At 41.2% G+C, this 23,350-nt stretch overlaps 2 protein-coding genes across 2 annotated transcripts in view; one reads left to right on the forward strand and one right to left on the reverse strand.

Annotated features, from left to right (window-relative positions):
* LOC115814078 (deleted in malignant brain tumors 1 protein-like) overlaps positions 1–16,832 on the reverse strand; it is a gene marked incomplete at its 3' end in the record, with an annotated part of 22,493 nt that extends 5,661 nt beyond the window's left edge. Inside the window, 8 exon segments of the mRNA XM_030776798.1 lie at positions 10,735–11,040; positions 11,536–11,854; positions 11,999–12,333; positions 12,481–12,801; positions 12,960–13,268; positions 14,837–15,145; positions 15,525–15,833; positions 16,800–16,832. Coding sequence (XP_030632658.1) covers positions 10,735–11,040; positions 11,536–11,854; positions 11,999–12,333; positions 12,481–12,801; positions 12,960–13,268; positions 14,837–15,145; positions 15,525–15,771 — 2,146 coding nt within the window.
* A 3,444-nt stretch (positions 16,833–20,276) lies between these two features.
* Positions 20,277–22,401, forward strand: sfrp2l (secreted frizzled-related protein 2 like). Its single transcript, XM_030778799.1, has 3 exons — positions 20,277–20,724; positions 21,088–21,168; positions 22,088–22,401. Exons 1-3 carry the CDS (start codon positions 20,325–20,327, stop codon positions 22,399–22,401), a joined length of 795 nt encoding a protein of 264 aa, XP_030634659.1. The 5' UTR covers positions 20,277–20,324.
* Positions 22,402–23,350: the final 949 nt, after the last annotated feature.

Here is a 23,350-nt window from a genome sequence, read left to right on the forward strand (position 1 = left end):
AAAAAGGGAGGGAGGGAGAGAGAGGCAGATGAGAAAATGTTTCACTTGAACTGCACATTAAAAAATCACTTTAATCATCATTCTCTCTGCAGATATCAAATTTAGTCTTTGGCTACTTACAATTTGGCAACCATCAATACAAAGCTTTGTGACCTGATCACAGTTTTCCCTCAGGATATAAGATATTTCGTGAGTAAAAAAACACTCTGTCCTCTCATCAGAATAAGTTTTTTTACATTGTAATTTAATAAACCCCAAAGGATCATTCTTTAAACCATGAACCTACACTATATACTCTGTTAATTAATACTTTAGACATATGAGAGACATGGTTCACATAAAACCACCTCTACACATCAACACGTCCTCTTTAACATTATAATCACACCAAACCCAGAATAATTCACTCATCCATTCACCTTTAAACCAGGAACCTGAACTTACCAGCTGTGGTGAGGTGAACCATGGAGGAGAGAAAAATGATCCATAGACAGGTGCCCATCTCTCTCTGCCCCACACAAAGATCCTTTTCACCCACTCTGCTCACAGCACAACCTTCTCCTCTGCTCCTCCACAGTGACTGAAGGAACTGTCTCCTCTCAGCCCCTCCACACAGCAAGAGCCCTCCCTCCCTCACCCGCCAATCAAACTCATTATTACCTTATTAGAGACACTAAAGGAAACCATCAGACAGACACACTGACAAATCAGGATTCGCCGTTCGCTTTTCGCCAAATACATCCAAATAACATCAGCCCTTTTCAACAGGACTCCTCCTCATATTTACTGACATCTGAGTACAGAACGACAGTGACAAACCTAAAAACAGATTTTTTTTTTTCAGAGAGGAAGTATACGCACATATTAATTCCAACTCTGCCACCTGCAGAGGAAGAGGAGACAGGAACTTATTACAAACTCTCAACATCAAAGCCTGTGAGAATCTCTACTGCTACAGACTAAAATAGAGCATTTTAACAGCTTGCTGGTGTATGAGAAATGCTGCAAAGACAAAATTCATTTTTTAGATGAAATTTTCTTTCAATATTTTCTTTTTTTTGTCTTTGATAATACATTGTTTTTCTTTATCTTTGAAAATTCACAATATTTCATTTTCGTCTCATTATCACTTTTATTGGCACTTTAATTACAGTTGCAACTTTCTTCCAAGAGGAGGCAGTAAAAGTCAGCATATTTGAGAAAAGGAAAAGGATTGTGCCATCGTGGTAACAGGGGCAAACCGTTTCATCACGTTCCTTATACTGACATGAAGAGTACACAGAATTAAAGTGTTCCGCAAAGAACGATCGAATTTTTGTAGTCCGAAGCGAGTGAGACAGACCTTTACAGTACGTGAAATCTTCAAGTATATGTATTAATTAAGCATAATACTTCTGTCGAACGCTTACTTTTAATGATTGTTGTCTCCTGGTTATTGGGAGGTCGTTGAAAATTAACTGAACACGCAGCGTCTTTGACTGAAGCAGGAGTCACCGTGTGGTCCACTCTTCATGATGACACAGGTTCTTTTCCTCACTCTGCTCCCACATTAAACTCAACTTTAAACGGGATCAGGTTTTTTCAGACTAATAAAAAAGTATTATTCTCAAATACAGTGGCAGTTCTGGACATTGAAAAGGTGCCGTCTCCTTCAAACTGAAGGAGACGGCAGTTTAGTCCTGTTTAGTCCTGTAGGTACGACTGATTTGAAGGTCATGCCTCATGGAAAATACTTTCTTATTGTTCCAGATGTTATTTTGGACATAGTGGTGATGAGACTGAAACTGCTGCACCCAGCTCCTCTAGAATAGGAGTGTGTCTGGATCACACTGCAGGAATTCTGGACTTCTGCAGTGTCTCTGACACAATGACCCTCCTCCACAAGAGCACAGACCACGTTCACTAAAATGTTCAGTCTTAGGTCTGGAGTTGCAAGTAAGTCAAATGGGTTGGAGTGAAACTGAATGTATCATTGCGAATAAGATTTATTACAGCAAATAACACATTTTGACCGGAAAAAAACATTAGTCTGCATTGCTAAGTAAAATCATTACAGCCCCCCTGCTGGACAGAATATGTCACTGCAGTGTGTTAACACCAGGAGGAATCTATTCATACTTCATTAATTTAGAAATGTATCTTTCCAAATAAAAGTTATATAAGTTGACATGGCTATAAAAGTGGATACAAAAGTTGATACGGCGTCTGTCCAGAAAGAATTTCTCCACTTAAATCTGAGTTTTGGAGAAAGAGGACAGAAGGACAATCTGAAGATCAGTTGTTGAGCACTCCTTTGATCAGACACTAGGGGGAGACATAGTCCGTGCTGCGTAAGGATGTGCGTCTGACTGTTGGCGGAGACATTAAACATTTGATGAAGGGAGCCTAGAGGGTCTGATTCAGAAAGACATTATTTAAAAAGTGTAACAGCCTCGCCGTGAGGTCACTGTTTCACCAGGGTTTTCGTTAGCCCTGTACTGCATTGTGTCACTTCGGGGTAACATACTCTTTTCTGCACAGTATCACAAACAGACACCAATTAAAAATGCCCTTTGTAAAAGGGAGGAAGTAAAGGAAACCAATAGTGTGCTTACATTTGATCACATGGCCTTTCCATCCTTGTCTGAAACGCTCTTCCTCAAAAGACAGCAGTTGCAACAGGCACATTCTTAGGCTCCCCAAAATTATCAAAAATTTGCACCACTCTGAAGTTTTTCATGAACTAAAAATTATTTTCAATATCTTGGGTAAGTTCTGATTTCATTTTTTATCAATTTTTAATGTTTTCATCAAATTGTTATTTTGTAAATTGATCAAAATAGCTATGTTGCCTCAAAGCAACAACATGCAACAGTGGACTGGGGATTCCATGTTGTCAGGCTTGTTAGTAATATGCCACTGAGATGTCAGAGAATCAACTATTACTGTACTGTCACTACATACCTTGTTTTTGAGATTAACATGATAAATAACAGTATTTTATAACATGTTTATGCAGTAAGAGGGGGCGGCCTTCTCTGAGTATTGAGGCAAGTCTGGATGTGAAACGTAAAAGAGGCCGTCCTGCACCCATACCACCAGCCCCTGTCCGTCTGGACAACACAGACCACTGGCCTGTCTACAATGAGAGCAGGGGGAGGGGCAAAGTCCCTGGATGCAAGGTCATCATCAAGGTCAAATGCATGAAATGTGAAGTTTTTCTCTGGTTCACCGATGAGAGAAAAACTGCTTTTTTTGACTTCCACACACAGTAAAGTTGAATTGGTGCAGGACCTAATGACAAAGCAGCTGTGAGTTTTTATTTGTTATATGGAATATTAAATGCTGTACTTTTACTGCTCATTTTACAGTTCACTTTATAACAATGTTTTGAACGATGCCAATCTCCTTTACATCCACTGTGTGATTTCATAATGTAAAAACTTAGCTGAAAATTAATTTTGTAAAACTTTTTTCCTTTCTTACGCATTGTGGGTAACAAACCTCCACTAAAAGGATAACTGACAGTAACTGGCTTGTTTTGTCAGTGCAAATGTTTCCATGTATATAGTTGTTAATGATTACTGTCATAAAATACGATTTTTTTTAAATAAAAAAAGATGAATCTTCAATCAAAAAGTATTTTTATTATTTATTAGTGCCATTGCATATTGTTACCCCAAAGTAACATACTCAAATGTACCCCCCTCCAAAAAGAAAAAAAAAAAGATTAAGTGTTCAGTGGCGCGTTGTGTACCATGATGAGTAAAACAGTGTGGTCAAATATTTTTTAATCCATTATTTCATGAGGCATGCAGTTACCGTCACTGATCGGAGCAAGAGACAGAACACCTGCCTTGAGCACAGAGGACTCGGGGGGAATACCTGAAATCACCGCCGTAGCCAGCTATGAGGTCCCCGAGGTCTGGACCTCGGTGCGTTTTTCCCTCTCATACTCCAGTTTTGCGTTAGATGTGTGTGTGTGTGTGTGTGTGTGTGTGTGTGTGTGTGTGTGTGTGTGCATGAACATGATTTTATTTTGTGAACGAAGGTGTTTTGACATATTTATAAAACCCCCTGCCAACGCATCTATTAGATCAACGTTACAACGTAGTCTAGGCAAAACAGTCAACAAATCTGAGCGAGTTCTCTGCCCTATGGTCGTATCGATCCGCCGAATAAGACTTATTTCAGCCAATTAGAACTTATTCCCCAGTGATAAGCGACCGTGTTTCGTCATATCTTATAGTCGGAGGGACAAGAACAACGAGAGCCCACCAGAAAACATTCTCAGTGTCAGTGATGACAGAGCAACGTCTGTGCTGCATTAATTTGAAGCACTCACTGTAAGGGACTTGCGAACAAGTATGATCAAAATATGAACAATATTATTTTGATTTTATTACACGACTTTGCTGAATACTCGATTCTTATTGGTCAATTACGGCATTTTACGGTCTGTTTTTTTTCTGAATAACAGACAGCTGCTATGAATAACAGACAGCTGCTATGGAACTATTTTTTTAGCGGAAGCAATAAAATCAATAAAATAATTTTTGAATCAATGTTTTGTGTCAAATGATGGATTTCTTTAGTAAGTATCCATATAATAAGCGGGATAATGTACAGCTCTTGTTTTCCTTTCCAACATCTCATCGAGGTCCAGAAACATAGGTAGAGTGGGTTTATTTTATTTTTTTATTTGGTTGGGTTTATTTATTTATTTATTTTTAGTAATTTTCTCCCAGGAAAATTTGAGTTTTAGACAAATTCATTCATTTAATTTGGCTAATGAGGTGGAGAGACTCCAAAGCTCAGGTTCTGCTCTAACCAGTGGACAATCTAAGATTGCTTCTGGACCACGGTTAACATTTTGCCCTGGCTACGGCCCTGCCTTAAATAGTTTTGTCTCGGGCCCAGGCATCATGCACGCCGGCCCTGTCCATTGGCTCTGCTGGCTATCAGGCGGCGGTCATAGCGTTTGCCATTGACAGGGAGACAGAGCCATGTAAAAAGATGAGAATCGGTGATTTGCGGGAAGCGCAGGGAGTTGGTATTGCCCTATTTGGAAACGCCGTGAAGACTTTGACAATCATCTGTGGGATTTGCTTTCAGTCTGGATGTCTGCCCTGTTGGTCAGTGGGACAAGAGGTAAGTGAAGCCCGAGTTATGCTGCACTGAATTTTAGATTTTTTCCTTTAGACTAGCAAATACTGTGGGATTTAAAGAAAGTCGCGACTGTTTGTTGTTTGAGTCTACCCAAAACAAAAAAAACTGTCCTCTTATGCTGACGAAACGTTTTACTTTTTTATAATGAATTGCTAGATTTAAGAATTGGACAGGCAGTGTCCACGTTTTCCGCGGACGAAACATAGTGCATGAAGAGTGTAAATCAAGCCGCCCTGGACGAGAAAAGCTTCCTTCAGGACTTGGTCTTCACTCTCCTCAAAGACATAAAATCAACACCAAAAAAAGACAACATGAGATTTTATTTGAAACAGAAAACAAAACATGAAATAAACAAGTAATATGTGTTTCCCATGAGTTTATTTTAGGCAGATATTAGTTTGAAAAAATATGAAGATAAACATTGAAAGTCATTTTAGAACTTGAGATCAGAAAATGACTGAGATATTAAAACAGTTCTTTAATGTTCAACTCTTCCATATCATATATATGTTATATGTCACCCTGTTTGTGTTCTTCTGTCACACACATTGTGTCCTCATATACTGGTGATGTTCTCTTATTCAGTCTCTTCTGTCCTGTGGAAGTAAAGGGGGAGAAATGTTCATTAGAGAAAATCCAGCTGCATGTACAACATTCACAGTTAATAACTGTTCTCTAGGCAAATAACCAGAAACACTATTTAAATCTGTGAGTGTCATAATGTAACAGAGTTTTATCACTGTGATGTTTTTCATAACTCTCAATGTCACACTCACTAACCTCACAGTTTCTCTTGCTCTTCATCCAAATTCTCCACGTGGTCGTACTCATGCAGTCCATCCACTGAAACACACGTCTCAAATGTCAAAGACACTCTGAGCCTGTGGACAACATTTCTCTATTCCTGTGTTATGTTACCATAGATGATGAGAATATCTGTCTGAAACTCACCTGATGACTTGACTAGACCAGTGATGACATCATCATAATCCTCTGGTGGCTCCTTTAAAACTGTCTCTGAAACAGTAACTGATAATATTATGACCCAGCCCTCAAATACAATTTACATCTACAGTTAACACAGTCAGGAAACTTCTATCTTCTCTCAGCTGACATTTTTTGTGCAGATTGCACTGATCTGAGGAATAAGTACATGTAAAATAAAATTCATTAATTATAAAGTAATTATAAAATCACCTCCTTTTTTCTTTTAATCAGTTCCCATGAGAAATGAGTCAGTTTAACCAGTGTTAAAACCAGAACATTAAAATGACTACGCATGATGCTGATGTTCTACTATAGTCCCCTAATCAATGTCTGACCTTTTATTATGATCACTGTCATGATCGTAAAATTCATAACTTACCCATCAGATCACCTGGACCTTCTCCTGAAGTGATGACATCATCATAGCCCTCCGGTGAAACCTCAGTTCCAACCAGCTCTGAACCAATCAAAGAAATGCATTTATTTCATACAGTCTGTTATATAGATCTACTGTAATATGGAAATACTGGATGTTGTATGGATGTCAGTTGTAATTACCCATCACACTTCCATTATTCCTCCCTACAGCGATGACATCATCATAACTCTCCACTGTGAGCTCTTTCACATTTTTCTCTACATCAGAAAATACAGAGACAAATTCCCCTCCATTCAGAACAGACGCTGAACAGTGACATGCTCTCAAACTGCATGTGTTTGTACAGAGTGTGAATTATACAATGACAATCGGGGGGGGGTCACCTTTTTTGCCCCCACCCCCCACCCCCAACCGTCGTTTTTACATCTTTTGTGGGGGGGGTCCAATTCTTAATTGAGGGGGTCAGACACCCCTAATTCCCCCCATAATTCGAAACTTGTGTTTGTATCAAAAATACTTTGTAAATGTTAATGCAGAGACAGAGACTCACCCATCATCTTCATGCTCTCTGGGTTCTCTCCTGCAGTGATGACATCATCATAGTTCTCTGGAGGGTCCAGTGTCATCATCTCATCTGAACCTGATCAAATCAGACAGAATTTTAAATAACAACAACACAAAATATCCTCTCAACAAGATTTCTCCACATCTGGTTACACAGACAGTGGAACAGATCAGTCCACACAAACACTCACACACACACACACTCTCTCTCTCACACACACACTCACACACACACACACACACACACACACACATACAAACTCACCTCTCAGGTCACTGGTGCTTTTCACATCATCATAATCGTCCACTTGTTCCTCTGCACAGACAGTAAACATACAGTTCATCTCTTCACATTAACAAAGAGGCTCCCAGTGCACACACAGATGTTGTCATATTTTAAACTTTAGTGATATGAGATTATAGGACAGCTCAGCTCCAGTTTTGTCTTTTACATTTTTAAACAACATTAACCCAAGTCCCAACAACAAGTCCCAGTCCAATATTCTTGTGAGTCTGGATTGGAAAAACTGGTCCTGGACCAGCTGTCAGTCTCTGTCTCTGATGGAGTCAAAACCTTTATTCCCCAAACTACTGATCCGTGATCAGGTGATAGGGGTCTGATATGTAAATATGGAAGTGGAGATGTAAGTGGCCACTGTACCTGAGGGGAGATCCTCCTCCACATCCTCATACCCAGAGATCTGTCCTTCAGAGAAAACACGATCTGTTCAAGGACAAAAGAACAATCATGACACATGAGAGAAAAAAATCATAAACACTGACACATACAATCATATATATATATGTACACATGCACAAGAAGGTGCTTCCTCCCTCTGTCTCTCTCTCTCTCTCTCTCTCTCTCTCTCTCTCTCTCTCTCTCTCTCTCTCTCTTCTATGCCTTGATCTATCTCTTTTCCACATACACAGAAAAATACACTGCACAGCGTACAACCCACCCCCCACCTTTCATTCACATTCACTATCCTACCATCATCTCCGGCTCTCTCTCTCACATATACACACACAAATACACGCACACACACACACACACACATACACACGCGTGCACACACAGACACACACACACGCTTTCCCACTTGCTCACATATGAGAAGCCGTTACACCTGTGAGTCCTGTGGTTTTTGGTGCTGAGTTCTCTGGTTCAGAGCAGGAAGCCCAACAGCAGTAGAATATAGTCAGGGTTTCAGTCTCTTCCCTTTCACCCCATGTCACTCCAATTAATGATGGAGATGACAAGTGTTTTTCACCATCAGCAATGACAAGAATTTCAGCTCATTTCCAGAAGAGAATAAACTCACTCTGATTTGAATCTGACTTGAGTTATTTTTCCCAAAACTCAAGTAAACTATCAGTCTCCTCTCTCTAGGAATTCTTTTTCACTCTTCCTTTCTTCCCTCTCTATCTCTCTCTCTCTCTGTCTCTCTCTCTTTCTCTCTCTTTAAAAAGTAAATAGAGCACATCCTTGTCCACTCACCTCTCCTGACAGAGCCAGTGCTTCTCTTAGTGATGAATCTATGGTCAATCTCCTCATAGACCACCTCGGGCAGAGTCATGTGTGTCTTGGTGGACAGGGCTGTGTGAGATGGAAACACTGGCTCATATTTTGATGAAGACACAGTGAGCAGCACGTGACAGCACAGATGAAGCCCAGACTCTTTTGCTTCACTGTGTCAAAGAAGATCCACACAAACTCTTCATCAACATCATCATCATCCTCAACATCAACACTGGCCCTACCTCTCCTCAGTGCTCTGTTCTTGTAAAACAGCACCACCACAAACACCACCGACAGTAGGAGCAGAGTTCCCAAAACCAGGAACACCGCAGAGGGAATGGACAGAGCGGCTGGGGGCTGGGGAGGAGTTACCCGTCTGGGGGCAGCTGCTGGAGAGACATGAATGTACATTACAGTGAACTGGACATACCAGACACACTCTTTCATTTCAACATCACACCCCATCACTCTTTAGAGTAACATAATGTTCTGAAACATACATGAGATAACAGACGTGAGATGATCACATTACCTGTTGTTGTTTGGAAGGTAACAGGCGTTGTTGTTTTCTCTAGACAGACACACACAAGTACACACACACACAAGCAGAGACAGAACAGAACTGTTTAATTTAGATTGGTTATGGGAATTGATCATTTTTACAGAGAAAATTGCTAGTATACAGATGCCACATCTTCATTCGTTTTTTTCAGATAATTATCACGATGATGATGATGATGATGATGATGATGATGATGATGTTGTATAAGAGAAAACATACCTGTAGGTGGTGGAGGTGGTAAAGATGGATCTGTAAGAAGTTAAATTCACTTCAGTTATTCATTCAAATTAATCCTAATGAGACTTCAATTGTTTTCTGTTTAATATATTTCTGTTCAAACTGCTCTGATATGTTCAGATTCATGATAAAAGCACATCAGAACACCACGCATATGAAAATCTCTGGTCCACTCATACCTGTGCAGGTGAGTCCAGCGTCTTTGTCATGGGGGCAGTCAGCGTGCTTCTTCAGGGAGAGAGAGCAGTCCCACAGGTGGATCTCATTCCCTCTACACTCCACCCTGCTCAGCCACACAGCTCCCTCTCCACGCCCAAACGTAGCATTCCCATCAGCCCTCAGTGCCGGCCCACAGCCCAGTTGTCTGCACACCACCTCAGCATCTCTAATGTCCCAGAGATCATCACAGACTGAGCCCCAGGTACCGTTATGATAAACCTCCAGTCTCCCAGAGCACTGGTCCTCTCCTCCCTTCAGTCTGAGGGGTAGATGGTCTATATGACAGGTCATGATTTTGAAGAATAACAGTTAGGATCTGCTGTTCAGCATCATGACAGTCATAAAACTTCAGTTACAGAAAATAAACACACACGCACAGACAATGTACTTCTATGTATTATATTGCAAACATATATATATATAGGTATGTGTGTTTATGTATGTGTATATATGTTGAAAGTGGTAAGACACGCACACACACACACACACACACACACACACACATGTGTGTGTGTGTGTTTGTCTGGTGCCTTGTTTAATTATTTCAACTTGCTGAAATGATTTTGGCTGATTGTTTTAGCTAACACCTAACAAAACTAACAAAGCTTGACAACATTGTTTTAGTTACTGCAGCTGATACTAAGGAGACGACACCTTTAACTGTCATAGCATTGCCATATATCAAGTGAATGACAGAAATGGCCTCTTAAATCCTGCTTTTATATTGTGAATGACTAACAGATGAGACATTCCCACCTGAACACGGTCTGAGGTTCTGAGATGCAGAGCATGTCAGTGAGCTCCGTGGGCTAAGGGTCTCTGTCTCTGTAAACATGGGGAATAATATCATAATGATGTAGTTAAAACATTCACAAACACACTACTGAGTCAGTGTCTTAGACTACTGCTGTATCTCTAAACAAGACCAGTCCATTCTATTATATCACTGTTACACTTCACGCCAAATTTTTTATGAACCGTGTTAAAGATACATATGCACTTATACACTATTCATGTTTATAAAACTGAAAGCTGACACATTTGACAACAGGCATAGCGTTAGCATAAAGAGAAAATGGTAATGTCACTGATGAGGATAGAAAGTTCTGCTGACTGTACCTGAACAGGTAATTTCGGCCACTTCAAATGCATTGCAGTCATTCTGATCCCACGGTGAAGATGGACAGTTCCACAGACTGGAGTCATGTGTTCTGCAGCTCACAGAGTCCAGCCAGTTTTTAGCTGAAGCCAGTCTGGGTGTGGCCTGGTCACTGACGCTTCCGCTCTTTCCACAGTTCAGCTCTTGGCAGATTAAAGACACTGTGTCTGGTTCCATCTGGTTCATGCAGACATTACCCCAGCTTCCATTGTAAAAAACTTCCAGGTTCCCAGAGCAGCCTTCAGTCAGTCTGATCTCTTTAAACTCTGAGAGGAAGAGAAAGAAAATACAAAATCAAGTTTAAGATCATGTGACACTGTAATGTCATTGTTAAATAATATTTTAAATCTGTCAACATCATACACACACAAGCATACACACACACACACACACATACACACACACACACACACACACACACACACATACACACACACACACACACACACACACACACACACACACACACACACACACATACACACACACACACACACATACACAATAGACCTGCCTCAGTTCATTTCCCACAGTGTCAATATTCATTCTAGTTCAGTTCCAACAACACAGTCATTTTTATTAAACAGTCAGTAGAGATGGAAATTTCATATTTCTTATTTTCACAATAATCGGTTTATTTTCTTCCTCAAGTACAGACAACAAGTTGACACCCTAAAATTAAAACAGCTTTACTCTTAACAGAGGTTGGGGTTTCCTTAAAATCTACCATAAATCTGTGTTAGTGACTGTGTCCTGAGTACCTGAACACACCACTCCCACGTCCTCCTTGTGTCCACAGGACTGTTGACCCCACCCCTTTAATGAACAACTCCACAGAGACGTCTCGTTCCCCAGGCACTCCACCTCATCCAGCCAAATGGCTCCAGTTCCAGGACCAAACCAGGCTGGAACCGGGCCGCTGAGGGCCTCTCCACACTGGAGCTGTCTGCACACCACCTGGGCTTCCGCCAGATCCCAGGAGTCATCACACACTGTTCCCCATGAGCCTTCATGGAAAACCTCCAGACGCCCTGCACACTCACTCCCAGAACCCACCAGTCTGAGGGACCTGTGAGCTGAGTGCAGGTGTGTGAAAACAGACACAGGCCATAAAAACATACAGAAACCTTAAGTACATTACATTTGATTATAAATTACCAAGTGGTAGTTGTAAAATAGTGTTTGAAAGTATTTCTAATGGTTAAAGAGCAGAATGCTGATCATATAATACTGACCAGAGCAGATGATTGACAGCTGTTGGCTGGAAGTGCAGTTTGTAGTTTGTGGAGAGCTGCAGTTTCCCAGGTAAGCTTCAGTCCCAGAGCACTGGAAACCAGTCAGACACTTATCACTGGCCCCTGAATTGAATGTAGAGGAACCATGAAACTTTACCACAGAACCACAGCCCAGCTGTCTGCAGACCACAGAGGCTTCAGTGACAGTCCAGGAGTCCAGGAGAACTTTCTGCCAGCCCTGGGAGACATAAACCTCCAGCTCTCCCTCACACTGTCCCTCTCCAGTCAGTCGTATCTGTCCAACATCCGCAGATATGGAGGACTCTACAAACAAAGAGCTGATATTTACCAAATTAGTCTCCTTTGCAGAAGTTTATTTGTGAGTAAACGATTCTTAATTTAGTTACATGCATGTGTGTCATGTATCTATCAGATATTCAGTAATAAACTGTGGTTCATGTTCCTACTCACTAGAGCAGATGACTCCAGCATCCTGCCTATGAGAGCATGCAGCTCGACTCCATGAAGAGATGACACATGCTGAGAGGCGTGTCTCGTTCCCCTGGCAACCAAACACATCGGCCCGTACTGGGTCACTGCCATTGCCCTCCCCAAACCAGTCCGCCCCCACTACGGCCACGGCACTCCCACAATTCAGCTGCCGACAGAGGACGTTAGAGGCTTTCATATCCCATGATGCATCACACACTGTGCCCCATTTGTTCAGGTAGTTAAGCTCCACTCGACCTGAGCAGGGGTCAGAGCCGTTGACTAGTCTGGACTCTGTGTAACCTGCACAAAAGAGACATGAACATTAAATACATACTGACAAGTGGGAAATACTGCATTATAACATAGCATAGTATAAATATAAACAGGTAAGAATGAGAAACTGTCAGCGCTCAATATGAAAGTTGTTTAAACAGAGAGGTCATATAAAGCTACTTTACCAGTACATATAAGTCCCACGTCATTGTCATGGGAACAGTTCTGTCTTCGTGAAGCTGATGTAGGACAGTGAGCAATCAGAGATTCATCCCCTGTACACTGAATCTCCTCTGACCACACCTGACCCTCCCCTTTGCCAAAAGCAGCTGCTCCCAGCACCTTCACAGGAACCCCACAGCCCAGCTCTCGACACACAACCTCTGCATCCTGCAGGTCAAAGTCAGCATCACACACCGTATCCCAGGTCTTCCCAAAATGCATCTCTACTCTCCCAGAACACAGGTGAATGCCATTAACCAGTTTGACATGACCTGTGGAATAGAGGGACATAAAGAGTCATATTTATTAAAGTACTTATATAAAATAACATTCTCATGAAGTTGATAAAGGTTTACAGAATCTCATCTGTCTTTACGATTATTAAAGCAAGTTTTATTGTGACTGCATTGACATTTAAAACACAATAAAAAGTTGTAGTTATTGTTAATAGTGTGATGTTTTCTTCAGACAATCGTAAATGGATATGCTGGGATGTCTGAAAATACATCAGATCTGGATCATGAGAAACATTATTTTGGGAACACTGAAATTCAGTACATATGTGGTGTATATGGAATATATGTGATATAAACTGGAGACAGTTTATCTATTTTCTCCAACACTCACAGCGCTCACACACACACACACACACACACACACGCACACGCACGGGTGCACACACTCGCACAATCAAATAAAAACAAATGCAAAAAAATACAGACACACATACTCACACATACACATATATATACACACACACACACACACACACACACACATACACACACACACACACACACAGGCACACAAAATCAGATGCACACACACGAGCTTGCGCACACACACACAAATAATCACACAAAAACAAATGCAGAAAAGCATGCACACACACACACACAGAGTCACACAAAATCAAATGCACACACACACATGCACACACAAACTATTCCGTTAAAAGGCTTTTTCTTCAAACTATTCTTCAAATAAATATGTAGCTATGCATAGAGGCCAACTTTTTCTATTATGTACTGTGAGCACAGCAACAGTCAGATTATTTAATATTATTCAACATTTAACAAATATACACACAAACTTACCACTAATCAAACTTTTTATCCAAATAAAAATGTTTTTTTTTCTTTGATATAAGCACGTCAACATTCAGATTAATTTCATTCTCATCTAAAGTAAAATTATATTACCTTCCAAATTAAAATCTGCATAAGCAGTATCATGATAAAAACTAGTCTCTTTTTGACAGTTACTCACTCAGCTCTATAGACTCATGTGTTAAGTTGTGTATCTCCCTCTGGTTTTAATCACAACACCAGTTTTCCTGTTACTGCCAGTTTATTGTGTGTTGATCAAACACCAATAGACTTAAGCCGTGTAACCAAAGAGGGAGTAAAACACTCAGTTAACTTGAAGTCATACTTGAAACCTTCAACTTCACACCACTGGCGTGGCTGCAACTTCTTGAAAGGTGGGTGTCCCACTAATAAGTTTCCCCTTGCAACACATAACAGTTTCCTACAACATTGTCCAGGTGAATTAAAGGGACAGGTATCATAATAAAATAAATGAGCACAAAATCAAATGTGCAAATGTGCAGTGAAATTAACACACAAACTGTCTGACAGCTACAAGTTGATTGGCAGAAGCTTTTGTCCACAGTGACTTACACAAGAGCAAAGTGAATAGTCTTACATCAACAAATCTCACTACATACAGAGACTAGTGCCAAGAACCACTCCAAGGACTGTGTGTGGTTTATGGAATATTAGTAGTAAGTGAGAACAGTGTATTCTTATAGTTTATCATGAGGTTTAGGTCAGCCTACCTGAACAGATGACTCCTGCATCCCAGGAATGATAACAGTCATGTTTACCCCATCCATTTGATCCACAGTCCTTCAGTGACTTATCTGACTTTTTACAGCTCACATAACTCATCCAGATTTGTCCAGATCCTGCTCCAAAATGACCATATTGTGGAGCCTCTAAAGCTCCTCTACAGCCCAGTTCTCTACACACCACTTCAGCATCAGTCATATCCCAGCCATCACCACACACTGTCCCCCACTGTCCATCATGAAAAACCTCCACTCTCCCAGCACAGCGACTACCACCATTCACCAGCCTCACATTGCCTGTAGATGAGACAGGGAGAGAAACAGCAGTGTGCGTGTGCGTGTGCGTGTGCGTGCGTGTGTTTGTGTGTGTGTGTGTGTGTGTGAGTGAAAAGGAAAGAGAGAGAGAGAAGGAGGGAGGGAGAGAGAAAGAGATAAGAAAATGTTTTATTTAAACTGCACATTAAAAAAGGACTTTAATCATCATTCTCCTGTGCAGGAGAGACAAAATCATTAAATACATGACAAAATCATTAAATCATCAGACATACAGATAAATGGGAAATTCTTCATTATAACATTGTATAGTACTCATAAATATAAACAGGTAAGAATGAGAAACTGTCAGTGCTCAATATGAAGGCTGTTTAAACAGAGAGGTCATATAAAGCTACTTTACCAGCACATATAAGTCCCACATCATTGTCATGGGAACAGCTGTGTCTCTGTGAAGGCGATTTTGGACAGTAGAAAAGCTCGGATTCGTTCCCTCTACAGTGAATCTCCTCTGACCACACCTGACCCTCCCCTTTGCCAAAAGCAGCTGCTCCCAGCACCTTCACAGCAGCCCCACAGTCCAGCTGTCGACACACAACCTCTGCATCCTGCAGGTCAAAGTCAGCATCACACACCGTACCCCAGGTCATCTGAGAATTCACCTCCACTCTCCCAGAACACAGGTGAATGCCATTAACCAGTTTGACCTGACCTGTGGAATTGAGGCACATAAAGAGTTATATTAACAGTAAGACTTATATAAAATGGCACTCTCATGAAACTGATAAAGGTTTACAGAATCTCATCTGTCTATCCCTCACCAGTTTCAATGTGTCACAAAACTAATTAAAGCAAGTTTTACTGTTCCCGCATTGACATTTAAAACACAACAAAAAGTTGTAGCTATTGTTAATAGTTTAAATTTTTCTTCAGATAATTATAATTTATGCACTTCTTCACGGCGATGTTGGTACAATATTTCCAAAAACAACTGATTGTTGTGGACTGGTTAACTTTATTATAAAAAAAGTAATTCAACACAGAGTTAGGCTGGAATGTCTGAAAATATGCCAGACTGAGATCAGGGGAAACATGATGTTGGAAACAGAGAAATTCAGTACATATGTGGTGTATATGTGTATATGTATGTGTATATGTATGGTATATATGTGTACTCCATCTGATATAAAGTATAGGCAGTTTATCAGTTTCCTCCAGCACTCACAGCCCATTCACACACACACATACGCACACACACACACACACACACACACACATACACACACACACATACACACACATACACACACACACACACACACACACACACACACACACACACACACACACACACATCATATACACTATAAGATTTAAGTTATTCTCATCCAAAATGAAATTATAGTACTTTCCAAATCAATATTTGTAATAAATAAAAAAAGGATAAAAATGATTATCTTTTTGACAGTTATTGTTTTGTTGACTCAATTGTTTTGCAGAAGCATTTGTCCACAACGACTCAAAGAGCACAGTGAATAGTCTTAAATCACCACATTTCACTACACACAGAAACTAGTGCCAAGAACCACTCCAAGGACTGTGTGTGGTTTATGGAATATTAGTATTAAATGAGTAAAGTGTAGTCATATAGTTTATCATTAGGTTTAGGTCAGTCTACCTGAACAGATGACTCCTGCATCCTCAGCATGACCGCAGTTATGTTCACCCCATCCACTTGACCTGCAACTCTTCAGTGTCTTATCTGACTTATTGCATTCAACATTATCCATCCAGATCTGTCCTGATCCTGCTCCAAAATTAGCATTTTTTGGATCCTGTAAAGCTCTTCCACAGTCCAGTTCTCTACACACCACTTCAGCATCAGTCATATCCCACTCATCATCACACACTGTCCCCCACTGTCCATCATGAAAAACCTCCACTCTCCCAGCACAGCGACTACCACCATTCACCAGCCTCACACTGTCTGTAGATGAGACAGGGAGAGAAACAGCGGTGTGTGTGTGTGTGTGTGTGTGTGTGTGTGTGTGTGGGAGAGAGAGAGAGAGACAGAGAGACAGAGAGAAAAGGAAAGAGAGAGAGAGAAAGAAAGGGAGGAAGGGAGAGAGAGAAAACGAGATACGAAAATATTTTACTTAAACTGCACATTAAAAAAGCACTTTAATCATCATTCTCTCTGCAAATATCAAATCTAGTCTTTGCCGACTTACAATCTGGCAACCATCATTACAAAACTTTGACCTGATCACTCTTTTCCCCATATAAGATATTTGGTGTGTAAAAAAACTCCTCTCATCAGAATAAGTTTTTTATACATTATAATTAAACAAACCCCAAAGAATCGTTCTTTAAATCGTGAATCTACACTATATACTCTGTTACATAATCCCAAATGTTTCTACTTTAGACATATAAGAGACATGGTTCACATAAAACCACCTGTACACATCAACACGTCCTCTTTAACATTATAATCACACCAAACCCAGAATAATTCACTCATCCATTCACCTTTAGACCAGGAACCTGAACTTACCAGCTGTGGTGAGGTGAACCATGGAGGAGAGAAAAATGATCCATAGACAGGTGCCCATCTCTCTCTGCCCCACACAAAGATCCTTTTCACCCACTCTGCTCACAGCACAACCTTCTCCTCTGCTCCTCCAGAGTGACTGAAGGAACTGTCTCCTCTCAGCCCCTCCACACAGCAAGAGCCCTCCCTCCCTCACCCGCCAATCAAACTCATTATTACCTTATTAGAGACACTAAAGGAAAACATCAAACAGACACACTGACAAATCAGGATTCTCCGTTCGCTTTTCGCCAAATACATCGAAATAACATCAGCCCTTTTCAACAGGACTCCTCCTCGTATTCACTGACATCTGAGTACAGAACGACAGTTGCAAACCTAAAAACAGATTTTTTTTTCAAAGAGGAAGTATACACACATATAAATTCCAACTCTGCCACCTGCAGAGGAAGAGGAGACAGGAACCTATTACAAACTCTCAACATCAAAGCCTGTGAGAATCTCTAATGCTACAAAAATAGAGACATTTGAAAAAGTTGCCACTGTGTGAGAAATTCAGGGAAGACAAAAAATATTTTTCAGATGAAATGCATGAAATATTTTTCTCTCTGGTATTTCTCCACAGAAATGCAGAGGTCCCCAATTTTATTACCATAACCATTTTCATAACTGTGATTACAGCTTTCATCCATAAGGGGGCAGTAAAACACAAAACACTTAATATTTACTTCATCCATCTACCTCTGTGTGTGTGTGTGTGTGTGTGTGTGTGTGTCTGTGTGTGTCCTTAACCCACACTGTCTGTAACCAGCTTTTAAAATTGATTGTGGAATGGAAAAACATCTCAGGGGAGTCACAGGGTGTGATGATTCTCCGTATATTAAAATAACAGCTACATAAAGCCATTTTATGCAACAGGGTGAATCCTTGAGTGTAAGCAATTTCTTCTAGATCATCTAATAATAATAATAATAATTATTATTATTCTAGATCATCTAGCACCAGAAGTGTTCTCATGATCACCAGTATGTTTCTATGACCTCCACAGTGTGTGTGTCTGTGTGTTTTATATCTATGCTCTGTCATTTTTTTTCCGCCTGAGTCTCCTTAGCCAAGGCAATGTACATATGTGTAAAACTGTAGATGTCATTATTCAGGTCATGGGAGAAGACTCTGAATCGCCGTCTGATATAATGATCAAAGATATGAAAACAATCTCTTGCTTATCCTTGCAGAAAATTTTGGAGTTACCTACAATTCAGCTGCAGGTTGTAATCCGGATGAATATATTACTATGAACAAGATTTATTTTTTGAAAAAAGAAAAAAAAAATTGGAATCGTTGCACTTTACACCAGTAATTCTCAACTCCAGTTCCGGGGGCCAACTGTCCTGCACGTCTTTCCTGCACGTCTTTGGTTTAACTCAGCACTGACACACCAGATTCCACTGATCAGTTAATCATCGAGCCCTCGATTAGCTCAGTTAACTGTGATAATGAAGAGCTTAAACATAGATGTGCAGGACAGCGGGCCACGAGGACTGGAGTTGAGCATCACTGCTTCACACGATCCTCGCGGCGCTCTGACATCGCGCCATCTCCTGGAGGAAATAAGTCACTGCACCGTGAACATTCCGGCGGTAAGAATTTGTCTTGATACTGATGCAAAACTTTTTTTTTTTCTTTCCCTATTCATTATTCAAAAACACATAAACTCCAGTCGCTTACTACTAAAACATGTGATGTTTAAAAAAAAAAAAAACGTTTTTTGTCTTGATGCGAGCACATCTCGAGCATCAAAAACAGAATTCATCTTATGTCAAATGAGTGCAGTTTTACACCACAATCTGAGTTTGGACAATACAGTCTGCGAACAACTGGGCGGACTATCGCTAACAGAAAAATGACTTCCATTTCTTTGTCGCCGAGTGTCTTGGGTGTAAAATTCTTAGGAGTGGACTGCAGTTTTCATATTTCTCAGTATTGTTTAATATGTATACGCCTCCTGTGGTTTGTGTTAGTATCCACCTTTAATGAATAAACAACCTTTAACAAAACATTACTGACATGATAGAAGTCAAATATATATATATATATATATATATATATACATATATATATATATATATATATATATATATATTTTTTTTTTTTTTTTTTTTTAACGTGCCCATTCCCACGCTCATGCATCACGGACTTCAGCCGGCTGGCAACTGTCCACAGACGGAAGAAAACAGATCTGCAGACGCCGTCTTTGCATAATGACAGGAGAGTTTAATTGCCCCTAATAAAGGCGACGGAATTACATGTATTTGATGTGAGAAGCAGTTTCACAGGATGTCCCGACGCCAGTGTAGCCCTTTCATCGGCGCTCTTGTGTCTCTCTTGAGTTTGCCAGAACTATACTGGCTAGTTTAAAACATTCATACGTGTAGCACATGGGGCTCAAGTAAGAGAGAGGCAAGGCGACACCTAGACATAGATTTGTCCGAAGAGAAGAATACCGTAGTTTGGCTGGGATTCAGTATGAGTCATTCCGTCATAACGCTTTGTCTCGTTGTTGCGTTTAGCTGTTGTTTTGCAGTTACGAACGCCGAAGTCGCGGCAAACATCGCCTCAGATTTCGTGACCTCAACCGAATTCGACACCATGCGCTCTGTGTGCAAACCCATACCGAACACCATGACTTTATGCCAAGGAATCGGGTACAATGAGATGCGTTTACCGAACCTTCTGGGTCACGAGAGCACTAAAGAAGCACAGCAACAGTCTGGCGCGTGGATACCCCTCGTCAGCAAACTTTGTCACCGCGACACCAAGAAGTTTCTCTGCTCTCTCTTCGCCCCCGTGTGTCTGACGGAGCTAACGGCGCCGTTGCGTCCGTGTAGAAGACTGTGCGAAGACGTGAGGGACGGTTGCTTGCCGGTGATGAGTGCTTTTGGCTTCCCGTGGCCAGAAATGTTCAACTGTAGCCGGTTTCCTAGTGGCGCGGGGCTCTGCATCCCCGGCGTCCGAGATGCTGGGCGCGCGGACGCCACCGAGTACACAGGTTTGTCTTTACGAGTGCCGATTTCATGACGAAACAATTATTGACTTCTCGCCTTCAAAATAGTAGCTGTACACATTTGGTATGCCATCATCCATCTGTTTCCTGGCTAAGATTTTCAAATGTTTGGAATGTTCCTTAATTTCACCAACTTTCCACATCGCAGACTGGGTTTGTAGGCTTTGTAAAATTGATTTAAGTGTTCGTGGGCGTGCTGTCGTTCATCTCTTAAGAATAACTTGACCTAAGTTACATATACAGTGAGGTCTAAATGGTAAATTAGGGTTTGGATGTTAGGAATTCTTACTTTAGACCAAAACCCTCTCGTTGCTTTCTGGGAAATGTAGTATTGATTCTTCCTCTTAGGAACCGTCATCTGTGAGGCGTGCAGCCCGGCGGCTGAAACAGAGAAGGAAGTTCAGGAGAACTTCTGCAAGAGTCAGTTTGGTAAGTTTTTACAGGCCTTTTCATACAGGCTGGATCAGTGATCCTTCATAGTCCATCAGAGAGACCCACTGGACACACTGGGTTATACACTAATACTGTACTTGTGAAACATCTGGTGGTCCATACAGTGTTAGGGTTAGGCTTAAGGTTCAGATCCTGCTCCTTGTGACCCACCACGACTCGTTTATGTGACTTCCTGCGCCAACACACCTGTTTCAGGTAGTCAAGAGCTTGATAATTAAGTGACGAGTTGATTCAAGTATGCCAGAGTAAGCGTTAATCTGTTTAGTCATGCTTTCCCGGGAGCAGGTTTGGGAAACACTTGGTTGCCAGATAAGCTGAGTCAGGGGTGTTCATGTTAAGTCGTTTAAGTATTGCAGCACGGTCGGTAGTGCTGTCGCCTCACAGCAAGAAGGTCCCGGGTTCGATTCCTGGCCGGGCAGCCAAGATCCTGTCTGTGTGGGTTCCTTCCTCCTTCACCAAAGAGGTGAATACCTAGGGACACTGAATTGCCCCTGGGTGTGTTTGTCTGTGTGCCTGCCCTGCGATGGACTGGTGACCAGTCCAGGGTGTTTCCAATGAATGCTAGGATAGGCTCCAGCACCCCCTGCAACCCTGGTTAGGATAAGTGGCTTTGAAAATGAGTGAGGATGCTAGGGACAGACAGTGAAAGCCATTAATTTAGGTTTGTAATAACGTACGAGCCTGTGGTGTTGTAGGGTGAGTTTATGATATTTTCACTCTGTATCAGTATTACTGGTAGACAAAACTTCCTCCTCTGAAGACCCAGTGAACTCAAACACAGCTGACTTATTAACAGACAGCTCAGGAAAGTATTATAAACCAAAAAAAAAAAACTCCCTCTCACACAAACACACACCTGTTAAAGCCCAGAGACTGAGTCCTCCTTTCTCCTCAGCCTTCAGGCTGCGTGTGGCATCGTCATCGCTGGTTGGGACGGACCTGCGCGTGGTACCCCAAGGGCGGAGCCGGGTACTGCGATGGGGAGGCGGGGAGCAGGAGCAGCAGGCGGCGACGCAACAGAGCGCCCTCTGGCTGCCGGAGGCCAGAAATTGTTCGTGTCAGGCACTGGAGGGTCAGCTCTCAGGTTCTTTCCTGGCCCTTGGCGACATGCAGGGGGGCAGGATGGTTCTGTCCAAACTGGTGAAGTGGCCTCATGGCGAGAAAGAGCTGAAGAAGTTTATCAGGAGTCTCCTCAGGCAGCCATGCTGAGGGCGTGGCCTCCTCCTGCGCTTCTACACGGAACGTTCCAGACTGATGTGAAATTTTATTGTTTTAAAAAAAATCTTTTAATGCGCAACTTAATTTGCTTTAAAGTTGCTGTTCTGTTCAGTACATGTCTTTTCGCTTCGTTACGTTCAAATGCCAGAAAGTCTCAAAAAACATTCGGAAGAAGTGTCCTCGCAATGACATGACACGCTAATCTGAAAACTGTGACCCTGCCATTGTTAGTTTTATATTTGCATGGAGAGACTTTTTTCCCTTGTATACTGGATATGAGGCTAAACAGCCAATATGGGGACAAATGAAAAATTTGAGCCAGGATGGTAGAGGATGTTTCAGTGAGTTTAGGGGCTTTAACTGCCAGGAGCTTGGTCACTGCATTAAGTATGGAGGACTGAAGGGAAAGACAGTTGATAATAATTTTCACTTCACAACTCGGTCTTGGTCTGAGTGAAAGAACAAAGACTGGTTTATCAAAGTGTTTCTGGACGATACCCAGTCTTAGGCTGAAAAAAATCAGACTAGAATTTTTGAATATATGCTACGATGTGTAAAACATTAAATGAAATGTTTTTAGATTGTTTTTATATCACAAACTGCAGACCACATGCTTAGTTTTAAAATCTGTGTGTGTGTGTGTGTGTGTGTGTGTGTTAGAGAGATAGAGAGAGAGAAAATAATTGTGATTTGTGATTAAAAGTTTTTAAAAATGGAAAAAATTGAAAAATCCATGTCCTTGTAAATGTCTCTTTCATTTCTGCTCAGACACAGAGATTTTAATTATAATCACAGGATATGGGAAAAGCAGTTCACACTGTGTAATGTTGACACAACAGTGCAGCCTAATATACTTAGAATATAAAAAGACTTCATTTTGGTCTTGGTGCAATTGTATTGTCAGACTAGGTCTACAAAACTAATAAACACATTTACCTGT

Source organism: Chanos chanos, chromosome 6 (assembly GCF_902362185.1).
Source record: "Chanos chanos chromosome 6, fChaCha1.1, whole genome shotgun sequence".
Classification (NCBI taxonomy): domain Eukaryota; kingdom Metazoa; phylum Chordata; class Actinopteri; order Gonorynchiformes; family Chanidae; genus Chanos; species Chanos chanos.

Coding starts and splice junctions, on each gene's coding strand:
- sfrp2l (XM_030778799.1), top strand. CDS start 20,325: ATGCGCTCTGTGTGCAAACCCATACCGAACACCATGACTTTATGCCAA. Junction 20,725..21,087: donor GGACGCCACCGAGTACACAG/GTTTGTCTTTAC, acceptor TCTTCCTCTTAG/GAACCGTCATCTGTGAGGCG. Junction 21,169..22,087: donor CTTCTGCAAGAGTCAGTTTG/GTAAGTTTTTAC, acceptor CTTTCTCCTCAG/CCTTCAGGCTGCGTGTGGCA.